The sequence below is a fragment of the Cryptotermes secundus genome, unplaced genomic scaffold, assembly GCF_002891405.2.
Source record: "Cryptotermes secundus unplaced genomic scaffold, Csec_1.0 scaffold319, whole genome shotgun sequence".
Classification (NCBI taxonomy): Eukaryota; Metazoa; Arthropoda; class Insecta; order Blattodea; family Kalotermitidae; genus Cryptotermes; species Cryptotermes secundus.
In genome coordinates this window covers 1,798,068-1,814,012 of record NW_019724587.1, presented here as the reverse complement: position 1 = coordinate 1,814,012, position 15,945 = coordinate 1,798,068, and the positions used below count along the sequence as shown (strand labels likewise).

General features: G+C 39.6%; 1 protein-coding gene across 7 annotated transcripts in view; it reads right to left on the bottom strand.

The window, feature by feature from the left end:
- The window catches only part of LOC111862321 (zinc finger CCCH domain-containing protein 13), a 45,911-nt gene that overhangs the window by 6,235 nt on the left and 23,731 nt on the right, over positions 1-15,945 (bottom strand). For 5 of the 7 annotated variants that reach the window (XM_023847604.1, XM_023847606.2, XM_023847609.1 and 2 more), the window contains 6 exons: positions 15,719-15,807; positions 12,269-12,337; positions 8,865-9,024; positions 5,670-5,987; positions 3,004-3,102; positions 1,696-1,829 (listed from right to left, as the gene is read on the bottom strand). In XM_023847604.1, coding sequence (XP_023703372.1) covers positions 1,696-1,829; positions 3,004-3,102; positions 5,670-5,987; positions 8,865-9,024; positions 12,269-12,337; positions 15,719-15,807 — 869 coding nt within the window. The remainder of the gene's footprint in view (positions 1-1,695; positions 1,830-3,003; positions 3,103-5,669; positions 5,988-8,864; positions 9,025-12,268; positions 12,338-15,718; positions 15,808-15,945) is intronic. The other 2 variants (XM_023847607.1, XM_023847608.1) reach the window with 2 other exon arrangements.

The window sequence follows — 15,945 nt, the reverse complement described above, 5'->3', positions numbered from 1 at the left end:
ATTGTGACATGTTGACCCCTACCTCCCCAGCGGTGCGTGGCGGTGGCGTAACGCTCGCGTTCTTACGGTAATAGGCGAGTTCCCGCCCCGCCACTCCCCTCCGCGGTGACGTCACCGAGGGATATCGCGGTCGCTAGGCAACGCGAATCAACAGCGGCGACGTTACGATAGTAACAGCGGTGACCTCCGCTAGCGTTACATAGCAACAGAGCGCCAGGCAAAAGGGTGCCTATTACGTGGCCGTTTTCCCGTATTGTCCGATCGAGGCTACATAGGGAGAAGCGAAGGCTATTCACAGTCAGTTGTACTGAGTTGTACTGAGTTGTACTGAGTCAGTCAGCGAGTCCTGGACCTATCGTCGAGTTAGCCAGCAACCAGTCAGTTGTATTGTGGTATTTGGAGTGAACTATTTGTGATACTGCAGATAGCAGTAATCGTCAGATTGTAATCTGGGTGATTGTAAGAGCGAGTGTGAAATAAAATTCGCTACATAAAATACGGAGTGAAGTTATTTGTCGCGATATAAGCCCGATACGCGACAATATAAATATATAAGCAGGAGGATGCTGAAAAACAATATTAATAACACAAGAGAAGAACACATACTACAGATTTTTAAAAAAAAAGTCACCACATAACCTGAATACACCATACATTAAATACTGAAACACTAGAAAATTGAGAAATTCAGTGTAAAGTCTAGGGCATTACTGCTACACCAACCTGCTCAGGGTTACCTTAGGAGCCATATCAAAATGCAAAACAGCATGGAGTGAAGCAAATTCGAATGCCTAATATATGTAACTGCTTCTGGTTCTGACGGTGAATTTCGGAAGTGTTGCCATTCTTTACATGTTGTGAGGCATGCTTGGAGGTAGAGCATGGTATATGTTAAGTCTGTATCACCTTTTCACAGTAATGAGTAGCAGAAGCTCTGCAGATGTACTGCGGTAGTGACACAATATGGGAGGACCTCTCTGCTATTCCCTCTGTCAGGTAGTAGATTTATTATTATTGGAGGGGGTGGGTTTCCCCATGCACCATGACTAATAGTCTATTGTACGTCCCCCTTTGATATTCTACCAGACGCCATACCCTACCAGTACTGGTGCGTGCTATCAGCCCTGTTCAGCCAACGAGGTCAGCCCTCGGTACCCGATGCTTCCCCCATCTAACAGAGGCATTGGAAACTACTTGGGCGGGAAACTTGCCTAATTCTGCTCACAGGTCTCCTAGAGACATGAGGATCTTTTACGTACCATAAATCTAAGACATGGGACCCACGGCTTAAAGTCCCTCCCGGAGGACTTGTTCCCTGAATTTTTTCGCCCTTAAAAATTCCACGACCTCTGCCGGGTTTGAAGCCGCGTACCTCGAGTCATGAGATGGGAACGTTACCCTTAGACTACAGAGGCCACTCCAGATAGTAGATTACCACCATGCTATCACTAGCAGCATGTGCTCCACCTCCTCCACTGCTCTGAATCTAGGAAGACTCTTTCCCCTCATACACCACATTTGGCATAAAAAAGCATTTATTTAAAATTACTCTTTTGTTATCATAATACTAACAGAATCATGCCTGAAATAAACAAAATTTTTGCAAGTCAGCTCTGGATCCAGGTATATTACAATCACATGGTATGTGATCATCCAAATGTCACACAATACTGAAATCTGTGAATGTACTCTTACCCCTGATTCGGAGATTCTCTTCCACTTTTGGATCATCATGGTGAACAAACATGACTTTAGGAGATACATGTTTCCCTTTCCCTGGACTTACTGAATGCCTCTTTTTCTCCTTTTCTGTTTTTTCATCAGCCCTGCTATTAGACAAAACCAGTGTATTAGTACATACAATAATAATATTAAGTTGTGCATCCCTTCAGCATAATTTACTTGGTGTAATATTCATGGGACACAGATTTCTGGGATCTATTCTTTGCATACAGACAACAGTGTGAAGTGAACTTAACTGTACTGTACTTTCAGACATTTAAACTGCTACAAAATGTTACTGTAACTCTGAACTGGACTATCTGAAATCCACTTCAAAAGAGCACCAGTACAAACAAAAGTAAAACAGTGCTGTATTATAAGTTTTGATAACACAGTTCATGCCACATCAGAAGGAATGTAATCAATAATGATACCTTATTTTTCAAGCTTACACCCATTAATCTAACCCTTAACTTCAATGTGTTTCATCAGCGACTGCGCAGAACAAGCAACAAGAACAGCACTTGTCCACACTCCCTCTGATCTTTCCACCCATTCACAAACTTTCATCCAGCTGATACATTAATAACCACATTAAACTGTCATTCTTCCAAACATTTAACTAATTTTCACACCCTCTGACCGCAACAAATAGGCAATCATTGTTCTTTGGCACAATATATCAATGGAGTTGCCATGTTAAACACATGACAGCATTACCATTATTCAGAAGACAATGGAAACCAATCATGCATAAACAAATAAAATCCAACATTACTTTTCAAGGTAAATTAAAACTACTTTCTTCTTAACTTTCTCTCATGTTAGGTCAGTCATGACAACAAAATACAGCCTACTATAATTTGCATTGGGGAGGGACCGAAAACCATTAAACAACTGAACAGCAAGATTCTGGTCTGAAATTCAAACCACAATCTGGTAGACAGTCTCTCTCTCAATGGTGTAACATGAACAGAAAATCTCAACAGTATTGTTTCTCCACAGCAGCACAAGAACACCCGGAAGAGGAAAAGGTTTTTATAATGAACACTTTCTGATCCAAAACATACCACACCATCTTGCGAACTCGGTTCAGTGCTGCCAATGGCAACAAACAAATTTGCAAAGTGTGTTGAAGAACTGTGAAAGCTTCATGCTACTGTGTTCAACAGCAAAGAAATTATACAAATATGAAAGTGTAGAATAGATAGTGTGCCACAGAACCATAATCTTAAGCTGCATTCTGAAGAGATTTCTAGTACAATTTTTAGTTCAACCTACCCCTTTGACAGTCCAGTGTCCTTCTCAACTTTTGCATAGTATGCATTCAGTTTGGACTCCAAGTCTTCCAAATCTGGAAGGTTATCCAATCCCAGCAAGCTAGAATTAAACACAATACTACAATTAGGCAGGCCACATACATGTCATTTTAATAAAATTTAATACTAGGTTGGTCACCTAGGTTTGAAGTAAAGCCAAATGCATTGGTTATTCACACCTCTCACAGAAATAAACCTAATTTTGGCAGCGGTATTTCCTTAAAATTATATAAAAGATTCTGAAAGACACAAAACTGTGTTTGAATTCCACAGAATCCCCAATCATTATGTCACATTCCCATTACAAAGTGCACATTTTGAAAACTTCAATTAAGTTCTTTCAAAATCCTATTTTCAGAGTATAATTTTACACATTAGACTAGGGTAATTATAGCTGAATGCCATGTGGTAACACTGTATGGATATTTGTGCCTACATACACCACCATGCAATTCCTTCATAAACACATACAAAAATGGCCCCTCCTATAATACCCACAATTTTTGTGGAAAACATGATTACAGCGTAATGTTGCACGGAAACATGGTATGGGTATTTACATCAGCAAACTCCACTACATATCTGTTAATAAATAAATATATAAAAAAAAGCCCGTTGATATCTCACAGACATACAACACCCCTTCCCCCTTTTCTGTGAAAATATCACAGTGGTTGACACTTATCAAGCATACAAATAAGGTACTGAACTTTCCTTTCCAAAATTCATAGTCTAAAAGTAGCCGTGGGTAAGTCATTGAAGTAAACATGGTAAATCTGAGATGAGTCAGCAGTGAATGAAAATATGTAACTATTGTTAATTTGCTAGCCCTTTTAAAAGTAGAACTATGGTTGCTGGATTTGATGTTCTCACAGTGGCGACTGTGAAGAGTGCTATCTACTGGCACACAACACGTAGTCTCGCTAAGTTCACTGAACTTTCAGAGAACAATGCACACAACTTGCTTTTTGCCTGCTTGACTTACACCTCAAGCCTGCAGGTTGAGACAGTACATTCCTCTGAAAAATTAGTGGTTTTCAATGGACTATATGGCGCACAATCCCAGAAGGTAACTTCCAGCAAATAATAATCTCAGTAATGACTGATACAGTTTTTACAGGATTAATGAACACAGAGCAGCTGGCAGAATGGGAACTGGATGGGGAAACCAAAGTACTCAGACAAAACCTACCTCAGTACCATTTCGTTCACAAATCCGCAATGTAACCGTACGTCTCTAGCCAAAATTATTTAATTACAGGCATGACCAATTTAGGCACTGTTTCACACCCTGAGAGACGTTCCTCCGGTGAGACACCATCCCAGGACTGTCTAGTTATAATTCAACTATTGTCTTCCTTAGGCTTAGGCTGTCACTACTGTCCCTAACATTGCCAGTTTCCTCCTAGTGTCATAAATTCATGAATTGACATTGTGCAATACCAGCCAGGAGGGGTCTTGGGTTCCCTGCTTGTGTGCCTTGAAGACCTAAAAGTTTATGGGCATCTCGGAAAATACGAATGTAGGACAGATGCCAGGCTCGACCCTTGGCTTTCTCTTTTTATTTTCTTGTTTTTTTTATGCCCACTGGGAGACTTGTACAGAGAGAGCAGTTGTTTACAGGGAGTTGTGGTGGACAGTTGAAAAGGGGAGTTAGAGGAGGTAGCTAGCGAGTGGTGTGTATGGTCAGTGAGCTGGTGGGCAAATCGGTGTAAAAAGGTTAAGTGTGACGGGGCGGCTAGCTTGGAAGAATAATATTAAGAGTGATCACTGTATGAAATTTTAAATTAAGACTGCAATACACGGTGTGTTTTGGAGACTCTATATTCATGAGATAAAGAACTCATCTTGAGCAATAGTCATGGCAGCAGTACATCTGTGGGCAGCTACAGCGAACATTAGAATTCTTTCATGTAGCTCGTAAGTAATGGTTTCCTTACATATAGAACATTTATATTACTATTATAGTAGGTTTAGTGAGACATGAGCTATGGCCTTGAGATGTACAGGGGCTGAGACTCGAGTTAATGTCATGTGATGAGTTCCATTTGAATAAAACCAACTCATTTATAATTGCATCTCTCACTTTCATGCAACTCTGAGCAACCAGCCTACTAAACAACTTGTACACATCAGCAATTTCCAAGACCAGAGATAAAACCACCCAATCAATAATTTCTGATACTGTACTCAAAATAAACAATGAAAGTGACAGTGACTGACTACAAAGGCAAAAAGCTCTAATGGTATGAATTTTTTCAGAGTACACTTCAGTATGCATTAGTCTTTTTTACATTATATTTATCTTACTGCAGTTAAGACTTTGAAGGCGAAAGTAACAAGTAAAAAGACAACCTACTCCTATTTTTCAGCCTATTAATACATTTCACTTTTAATGCTGAAAAGACAAAAACCATTTCTTGTAACTTAATGACCACATGCACTTCCTCAGTTCTAGAAATGAGAGAGTTCTTTGGTAGTTTAAAATGGAACCACTGCATTAGCCCCTCATGCTGAGTGGGAATAAGTATAGGCAAAAACTTAAGTTAATGACGAGATAAACCTACCCCAGTGTCACCAACACTAACTCTATAAACTTCAACATTCAACTCTAATATAATAGTTTACCGAAGGTCCTTTTTATCTTCGCCTGATCCGTACAAGAATTCCTCTTCATCATCTATGCTCTTACGCTTCCTCAAATCGTCTTTAGCACTAAGTTCCTTCCTCAGTGCATCACGGAATTTCTTAGACTCCATTTGTTCCTCAAAGGCCTTCGTATCAAACTTCTCACTTCTCTTGTTACTTCTATGTTTCTTCTTTTTATCATGATCTTCACGATCACGGTCCCTCTTCTTCTTCTTACTCTTTTCCTTCTCACGAGATTTTTTATCCTTCTTCTTTTTCTTTTTTGATTTCTCCTCTAGTGCCTTCCTCTCCTTTTTCCTAGATGATGGGGCAGAAAATTATTTTATGTAGTATATGACAGAACTTCTAACAACTTTATCTGTAAACCATCAGACAAGATGGAAACACTCTGTGCAAAAGGCTGATAACATAGGCTTTATGTACACATAAATGGCAGAGTAGGATGTCTGATATAGTAACCAAAAGGTTTTTTTGTTTATAAATAAAGTAAAGCTATCCCTGTAACAGGCTGTGAAGGTTGTGAGGCGCTGAGGGTCCAACATTATCTAGACGATTGGCTCAGAGATGGAGGTAAGGTTGTCAGCCTTATGCGCCGGCCACACTTTACTCCCCAGGAAAATTATTTAATTAATTCCTGGCACTCACTTTTGTTAGAGGCTGAGTTGACCCCAGGGCCATAGTGTGGCTGGATGGATTAGGTCAACTGAAAAAAAATCCAATGACCTTATCGGGACTTGAAACTGAACCCGTGACCTTCTGCCTTGTAATAGAGTGCCTCAACAAACTATGCTACCGCATGCCCCCTTTTGTTTATAAATACTTTGGTAATATTAAAATAACTGTAAGTCACATGAATTTACCGGCTGCATGAGCTCTTACAAAAACAAACTTGAACATGATCTTCAATTTTCTCCAGTCTTTTAATATCTTATTTTCCTGAACAGCCTGCACCCCTATTTTTATTGGGAAAAAAAAAGGTTAAAAAAGATTTTCAACATTAACTAAACATTAATAAACACACTAAATGATAAACATTATTTCATATAAAAGAACACTTCTGTGTTATTTTATTCTCCATTATTATCACTGTCATCAGTGCAGTTCATTAGGTCGCCATCACTGTACCAAATTAGATTTTCTACCAATCCGGGTGAAATACATTCCTGTGCATCCTTTATCCACGTGCACAGCAGGTCAACAACCAGCAGCTTCATTTTCTAGAAACTTTGCCTTGCCTTTTGTCCATGAAAAGCTCTTTTGCTTCCGCTCCTTCATAGCAATAAATCTTACTTTTTTCTCCAATCCCTCATTAAGTTTTAGCTAACACCAAATTTACGGTCTGGAGGGCAGTTTTCATTTTCCTCACTCCCCTAATTACCATTAATTTTTCACTCACCATGAAATATCATAACTGTGTACCCTCAGCACTCATTTTTTCACTCAGAGTGACTTTCACTTGTGAACAAACTGAGATGAACCACACCCTAGCTAGGAACACATGCAGGTACAAATGATAATAGAAGCGGGTTACCACCCTCTGGGATCCATCAGAGTGCTAAACATGACAAATGAGTAGCGCTGTTAACTTTGATGTGAATAAGCCATGCACTCCACTTGTTGGCACAAATTATTCTGCAAAATGTGCGTGGCGTATTCGAGAAAATACAGTTATTTCCATTCTGTTCCGAATTCCAAGCAACATTTTCACTACTGTTCTTGCATGGGAGTTTTTTCAGGTAACAAAGCAGACTGATGGTTGAAAAGATTTGGAATATACTGTAATATAATCCAAAATTAAACTAGCCTCACATACTATCTATCACACATTGCTATAACTGTAATGGCACATGAGGGGGGTTGTAATGGGCAGTTATGACAGAGGCAGCTGGGAGAACTACCACATGACGGATGAACCTATGCTCATTAGGGGCAGTGATGCCAGAGGCAGCTGGGAGAACCACCAGACAGCAGATGAGCATATGCTCATAAGGGGCAGCAGTGCTAGAAGAGACTGGAAGAATTACCAAATGTCAGATGAACATATGCCCATTAGGGGCAGAGTGATGCCAGAGGCAGCTGGGAGAACTACCACATGACAGATGAACTTATGCTCATCAGGGGCAGTGGTGCTACAGCAGGCTGGGAGAAACTACCGCATGGTGGATGAACATATGCTCATCAGGGGCAGTGATGCCAGAGGCAGCTGGGAGAACCACCAGACAGCAGATGAACCTATGCTCATCAGGGGCAGTTATGACAGAGGCAACTGGGAGAACCACCAGACAGCAGATGAACCTATGCTCATCAGGGGCAGTTATGACAGAGGCAACTGGGAGAACCACCAGACAGCAGATGAACCTATGCTCATCAGGGGCAGTTATGACAGAGGCAACTGGGAGAACCACCAGACAGCAGATGAACCTATGCTCATCAGGGGCAGTTATGACAGAGGCAACTGGGAGAACCACCAGACAGCAGATGAACCTATGCTCATCAGGGGCAGTTATGACAGAGGCAACTGGGAGAACCACCAGACAGCAGATGAACCTATGCTCATCAGGGGCAGTTATGACAGAGGCAACTGGGAGAACCACCAGACAGCAGATGAACCTATGCTCATCAGGGGCAGTTATGACAGAGGCAACTGGGAGAACCACCAGACAGCAGATGAGCATATGCTCATAAGGGGCAGCGGTGCTAGAAGAGACTGGAAGAATTGCCAAATGTCAGATGAACCTATGCTCATCAGGGGCAGTTATGACAGAGGCAACTGGGAGAACCACCAGACAGCAGATGAACCTATGCTCATCAGGGGCAGTTATGCCACAGGCAGCTGGGAGAACCACCAGACAGCAGATGAGCATATGCTCATAAGGGGCAGCGGTGCTAGAAGAGGCTGGGAGCATTACCAAATGTCAGATGAACATATACCCACCCAGGGGCAGTGATTCTAGAGGCAGGTGGAAGAACTACAACATGGTGGATTAACATATGTCCATCAGGGGCAGTGATGCTAAAGGCAGATAAACATATACTCATCAGGGGCCATGGTGCTAGAGCAGGTTGTGAAAAATACCTAATGGCAGATGAACATACGATCACAATTTTTGTCTTGAAGTACTGTAACATAAATAGTAAAACTATCTACATAAACTTACTTTATTCACTACTTACCATCTGGCAGTCTCTTCCAAGAATTTCCGGACCTTCTCTTCATATTCTGAATCACCCTTTGTCTGCTCCAAGAATCTGCATACCCTCTGCTCATACTCCAAATCCTTATCATATACTTTGGGCACTGCATCAGGAGCTGTCTGAAAAGCTGCAGCACTTCCTACAATATTAACCGCTCAGTATGTTTTTTATCTGATTGAAGGCAGCTATAAAGCCAAAAACATTAGTTGCTTACCACTGTAAGAGGCCAAGAAGTGTGCCTCCTGAGTCCGGGGGAGGGTCGAAAAAATTGAGGAATAAGAAACTGGTACAGGAAAATTTAGAAGTACTGTATAATTTTTCATAAAAGGCCAATAAGACTCATAACAATAACAGATTAAAAAAATTATTGTAAAATTCCAAGAACTTTTGTCCCTAATATTCTCAATCTCCAAACACCTCTCCAATGTACTTTTACCACCCCACCTATCACCCTTGTCAATTCACCAGTGCTAGTCTCAGCCAGCTGTTGTCTGGATAACGTGTGTTATTCCAGTTATTCCATGTGAGTTTGTGCTACTTCATTTTTGTTCATTATTTCTATTTCATTTTACTCATTTTGTTATTCCTGAATATAGATTACTTTTATTTTCTAAGGCTTACAGGGCAAGAACAGATTCATAATTAAAAAATGTAAGTTAGACAATGACAATGGATCAAGTGTGGCTGGCACTAGTTCTGGTAGTATCACACATAGTAGTTTCATTTTGTTGCTAGTGGGGTGGGACTAAGTCCCTTGTACTGCGGCCACTTCTGACCTATTGTACCAGCCTCAGATGATAGGTGTGGGTGATTGTGGAACAATTGGTGGAATGAAGATTGGCAGGGGAAACCACAGTACTCGGAGAAAACCTGCCCCAGTGCCACTTTGTCCACCACAAATCCCACTTCACCAGACCCGAGCCGGCGCAATGGGAAGCCAACAACTAACCGCTTGAGCTATGGCACAGCCTAGAACTAACACTAACTGCTATATGTGGGCCGCACCATAGCTCANCCCCCCCCCCACTAGCAAATTTAATTTTAATTTAGTTTTAGTTCTAAAACTGTCGTGTGCCAATATGATTCAGGTTCATTTCATCTGGAGAAGTGCAGCCATGCCCTAAGTGTGTTGTTTCTAGTGAGACAGTGGCAGGCCAAGCTATGGTTCCAAGCAAGCTGAAAAGAAACTTTCACAAAAGCATTCATATTTACACAAGAAACAAACTGAATATTTTAAAAGGCTTCTAGCTGATCAAACACTCTAGGCTAAACAATGAACTACAATCACAACTATTTTTACAAGCTCAAGAAGAAAACTATGCCACTGCCGAAATTGTGGCAAAAGAGATGAAAACACATACTACTGCGAGCCAGTAATTTTACCAACATCCTGTAAAATTGCAAATATTATGTCTGGCGAGAAATATGAAAATCCCTGTCAGATAACACTGTCAGTCAGCATATACAAGACATGTCTCAATTTGTTGAGTCACACATGACAGCCAACATTAAAGCCAATTTTTTTGACATCAAGCTGGGCAAATCAACCGACATGACCGGACAAGTTCAACTCCTAGTGTTCAGGTTTGTTTGTAATGGAGATATCATTTAACAACTGTTGTTCTGCAACCCACCACCCAATCAACAAAATGCCAAGATATTCTTGATGTTATTGACAATTATTTCAGGGAAATCATGCATCAGCATCTGCATGGACAATTTTCCTTATATGTAAGGAAGCCTGAAAGGATTCATTGCACTGGTCAAGCAACAGAACCCTGGAATTGTTTCTACACACAGTTTCCTTCAGAGAGACCCCCCTCATTTCAAAATCAGTAGTATCCAAGGTCCAGAAAGTACTGGATGAGATATTCAAAATGGTTAGTATATCAAGAGTTGGCCAGTACAATCAAGGTTGCTTGCAGCACTGTATTCAGCCATGAAAACTGCTCACAAACAACTCCCACTGCACATAGAACTGAGGTGACTATATCAAGGGCGAGCTTTCAAAGTTCTATGAACTGAGGGAAGACTTATAATTTTCTTCATGTCTGAAGAGTCTGAGCTAACTGAGCTACTTAGTGATAAGCTCTGGTGCAATAAAGTTGCTTTCCTATCAGACATCACCCAAGCTTAATAAAAAAACTTAAAAACCTTTTTATTGAAACATTCTTTTTATACGATAAATGAATGTTAGTTTTAATAAAAAAGTGGATAGTGCAAGTATTTATGTTTGGATGTCATAGCCATTCATAAGCTGTATATAGTAGATTGTATATTTTTTGAAATGTTGCATTTATAGATTGCTTATGATTGTAACAAATGTTGGTAGTATGCTTGTAACTTTGTAGATTTGTTTTGTTAACCTGTATTGCCAAATGACTTGTCCAAGTGTTACTATGTAGCAAAATAGATGAAAATAAAATACGATGCAGGAAAAGAATGAAAACAGTCATACTTGTACTGACGAAATTAACCTGTTTAAGGAAAACCTAACACAGCAGGGAGCCAGAATGAAGAAAGAGAACAAAGCTGAACTGTTTGAGCTGACAAAAGTTGCAGTATGGACAAAAATCTTGTCAATTTAATTCCACGTTTGTCACTACTGGGTAAGAACACCGAAAATTATTTATCATCACTTAATATATCTTCCTTGGACTGGGTGTTAAGTGTGTTCAAGTCAGCAGAATTAACTGTTTTGGGGGGGGGGTAAAGCAAGAAAGAAGGGTGACAAATAAGAAATGATGGAACACTGAAACTAAAGCACTCATCAACAAATATGGACTCATTCTGGTTCTCTGAGACAGGAGTACCCTATGATCACAAAGATGAATGAAGCACTGTTTCCTTTCTCTACATCATATCGGTGTGAGGCCAATTTCTCTAGTACGAACACGACAAAGTGCAAGAACAGATAGCAGATGACTTCAGCTTATGCTTGTCAACCAGCTGACCTCAGACAAAGGACATCATGGGACACCATGCACTGGTTTTCCACTGATATTTTCATGCTTACATAAAGACATTATATTTCTACTAATGTTTATACTTAAAAAATGTTTGTTACCCTCTTTATATGTACTTATTGGAAAAAGAAAACATTATCATAGCATTAAAATTTTTCAACACACAGCAGACTATTTTATTCAAAATCAGATTTTTCATCTTTTCATTGAGAAAAAGAGGTGGGAGGGAGAAAGGGGATGAGACACTTTTTTTTTTTGAGTCCAATGGAATACATCACACAATCTTTTTAAATGACATCTCATTTCAAAATTTGGAACAATAAATATGAACATAAATTTTAAGAACAAATCTTTTGAAATCCACGAACACATACTTCTTACTACAGTATAAAGAATCCAATTAGTACCATTACTTACGTGCAAAAGCAAATGGGAGTGCTGGTGGATTGTAGTGCGACAGTCTTTGTGCTAACAAACCAGTAAGACCTGAAGCAAAGAAAATATACAAAAGTTACATTTTCTTGCACTGGATATCAATAAGACACTCATCTACTCACACATTATTGCCACAGTAACAAATCTTTACCACATGACTAGTAAGTATTAAAGCTGCACCAAACTTTTAAATTCATTTTCCCGACAGTACCAGTGACATTCACAATTTCTGTTCAAGATAGTGGTTATAGCAATTTTTTAATAATTAATCATGCTCACACTCTGTGCAGTGTGATATGATCCATGGAAATTAGTATCTGACTGATGTTGTCAAAGTAGTTATCACATGGCATGCTTTTCTACAGACTGTGTTCTGTGTTTCTTATATTAACTGAAAATAAATTACCCATTTCACAAATTTATTCTGCCATACATTGCACTATTAGTTCTCACATGAAGGTTGTGTTCTTAATGACTTCTGTGATTATGTAATGGCATCTATAATTTATGCTGTGTGCATTAAATATAGTTTATGTGGAGAATAAACGCCGTAAAGCACACTAAATAGAAAACTTCTTGAAACACTTGTGATAATATGAACTTGTAAGGTAGTAATTTACACACAAAAAAAACCTATCTACTGAGAACATTAAACTGTAGACTTACAGGACTGAATATCTTAATCAGGAAACACTGTATATGCAATGGTTCCTTATACTAAAAAACCATAATACATTTCATATTAAGTGGGATGCAGAGAACAGATGTTTGTCAGTCTTACTTCCGAAACATGTACCATAGTAGTATTTGGTTTATAAGTCATATGAAAGCCTTAAAGAATATCTGAACATCTAGTCACTTATCCACCAAACAGAAGAGCCAATCATCAATCAAACAAACAAAATGAGTGGACATTTTGTTCAAACTAGAATAACATTTCTGCAATCCTGTTATATGAACATTCAGACATAGCAAGTGTCACGTAACTTCGAACAAGGCCAAGAGTAACCTTGACTGCGCAGAAGAAAAATTTCAGACAAGGGGGTGGGTTCGAGAGTGTGAGAAGTGACAGGCGGCCAGTTGTTTGTAAGGTACCCTTGAAGCAGGTTATACTTACGGTTTTTCCATCACTGTTTAAAAATGTCCGTTTCCTTGTGCGCTAAATCATACATAATGAGTAAGAAATTAGGTTAGAGAGGCTAGCAGATAGTGGAGCTGCTGTAAACTTAAAGTCAATCCAGAAAACAGTATGTGAAGCTACAGGAATTGGCCATACTGCATTGAATGAAATTATTCAAATAGAAGAGAGCTTGGAACAGGGCGCTTCCTTTCACTTACCGACCAAGAAACGTATGAAGGAGAAACCTGTAACGGAATGTGATCAGTTTATAGAAGATACCATCAGAAAAATGATCTACTGCTTCAATAAAACAGAGGGCAAAAGAGTTACCATGCCCAAACTTCACAAACAAAAATGGTAAGAGGCCTAAAATTTGAAGGAAGTCTTCCTAGCTGCAGGAGAATTGTTCACTGGCTTAGTTTTCATTGGAGGATGAGGGATAATAGAAAAACATCAATTGAAAGGCATAACAACCGTTCTAAACGCCTGCATTATCTGAGGGCAATATCGCAGAGAAGGTCGGCCTATTGTGTATGTCGATGAAACGTACTTGCACAGTAGCCATACATCATCATACTCCTGGGATGACTCTCTAAACAAAACTCTCTCCTCTCCTGTTGCCAAAGGTCCATGAGCAATTATTGTACATGGTAGTGGTAAGCAAGGATTTGTGGAGAAAGTTTTGCTTATGTTTAAGTCAGGCAGAAAAACAGGAGACTACAAGCACGAGATGAATTCTGGAAACTTTGAGAAGTAGATCCAGGAAAAATTAATTCCAAACTTGCCTCCAAGAACGGTGATCGTAATTGACAATGCAAGTTACCACAATATTGAAGTAAACAGAGTGCCAACTTCAAATACCAAAGTAGGTGAAATGAAACAGTGGCTGGCAGAACGGAACATTTCGTGTCCGGCTTCGGCACTGAAACCAGACCTGTACGAAATAAAAAAACACTAGTCAGATAATAAAGAATATNGAAAAACAGGAGACTACAAGCACGAGATGAATTCTGGAAACTTTGAGAAGTAGATCCAGGAAAAATTAATTCCAAACTTGCCTCCAAGAACGGTGATCGTAATTGACAATGCAAGTTACCACAATATTGAAGTAAACAGAGTGCCAACTTCAAATACCAAAGTAGGTGAAATGAAACAGTGGCTGGCAGAACAGAACATTTCGTGTCCGGCTTCGGCACTGAAACCAGACCTGTATGAAATAAAAAAACACTAGTCAGATAATAAAGAATATAGACTATACACTATTTGTGTTGCTGCTGGGCACCCTGTGATATGTCTCCCACCTTATCATCCAGACCTTAACCCCACAGAGATGGTGTGGGGCACAGTTAAAAATTGGGTGGGCCAAAGGAATGTGATATTTAAGCTGGACAATGCAATGTGTCTAACAGAGGAGAAATTTAATTCCATTTCTGCCAAAGACTGGGCAGCATATTGCAATAAAGTGGAAAATCGAGAGGACCAGTACTTCGCAAGGGAAATGGATATTGACACCAGGACAGACAATATAATCATCTCTTCAGATAGTGAGGAAAGTGAGAAGTCAGATAAAGATGATGAGTAAATGAGAGATACGAGGTATGACCAGTTTTAATTTTCACGATACATCCTACATTTTTGATATGGACACACTAGTTAATTCTACATGTACTTCCATGATGAATGGCTAAATTCTTTTCTTCATTACATATAAAAAGTATAGCTATCCCCATACCAGGCCGTGAAGGCCCATAGGGTTGAGAGACGTTGAGGGCACTACATTGTCTAGACAATCAGCTCAAAGATGGCGGTAAGGTTGTCAGCCTACACGCCAGCCACGCTTTACTCCGCATGAAAATTATTTAATTAATTCCTGGTATTCATTTCTGTTAGAGGTTGAGTAAACCCCATGGCCTAGTGCAGCTGGAAGGATTAGGTCAACTGAAAAAATCTGATGACCTCATCGGGACTTGAACCCACGACCTTCCAGCTTGTAGCATAGCTCCTCAACGACTATGCTACTGTGTGCCCCCTTCATTACATATGACTATTATATTTTAATTTTCAAAGTATAAATGAGTAAGACACATTAAACGTACTTTTTTTTGCATAGGTGACAACATATTTGTATTATTGTAATATGTTCTTGGAAAAGAGAATAGGGTAGTTTCAATGAAACACAAGGGGTAGGTGAAAGTGGAAAGTGTGTTAAGAAACTCCTCCACCACAAGCAATGCACGGGATTTGACTAGGAATGCGGGGCTTTGTTCGAAGTTATGCGACACCGTCTATAACATAATTTCTGTATTCTTTACCATCTCCATCATGTGTTGGGTCCATGAGAGCCATTCTCTTGCTTAGCGGTGATAATGACTTCTCCCTCTTATCATCCTTCTTTCGAGAGCTGCAAAAAAAAAATAAAAAGACTACATATTAAACATCGGTCTTATATGACTGCTAAATTCAAATCCTGCAAAAATCCAAACTATCAAAGATTACATTTTATTTCCAACAGCAGATCTTACAGTTTGGACAAGTGAGC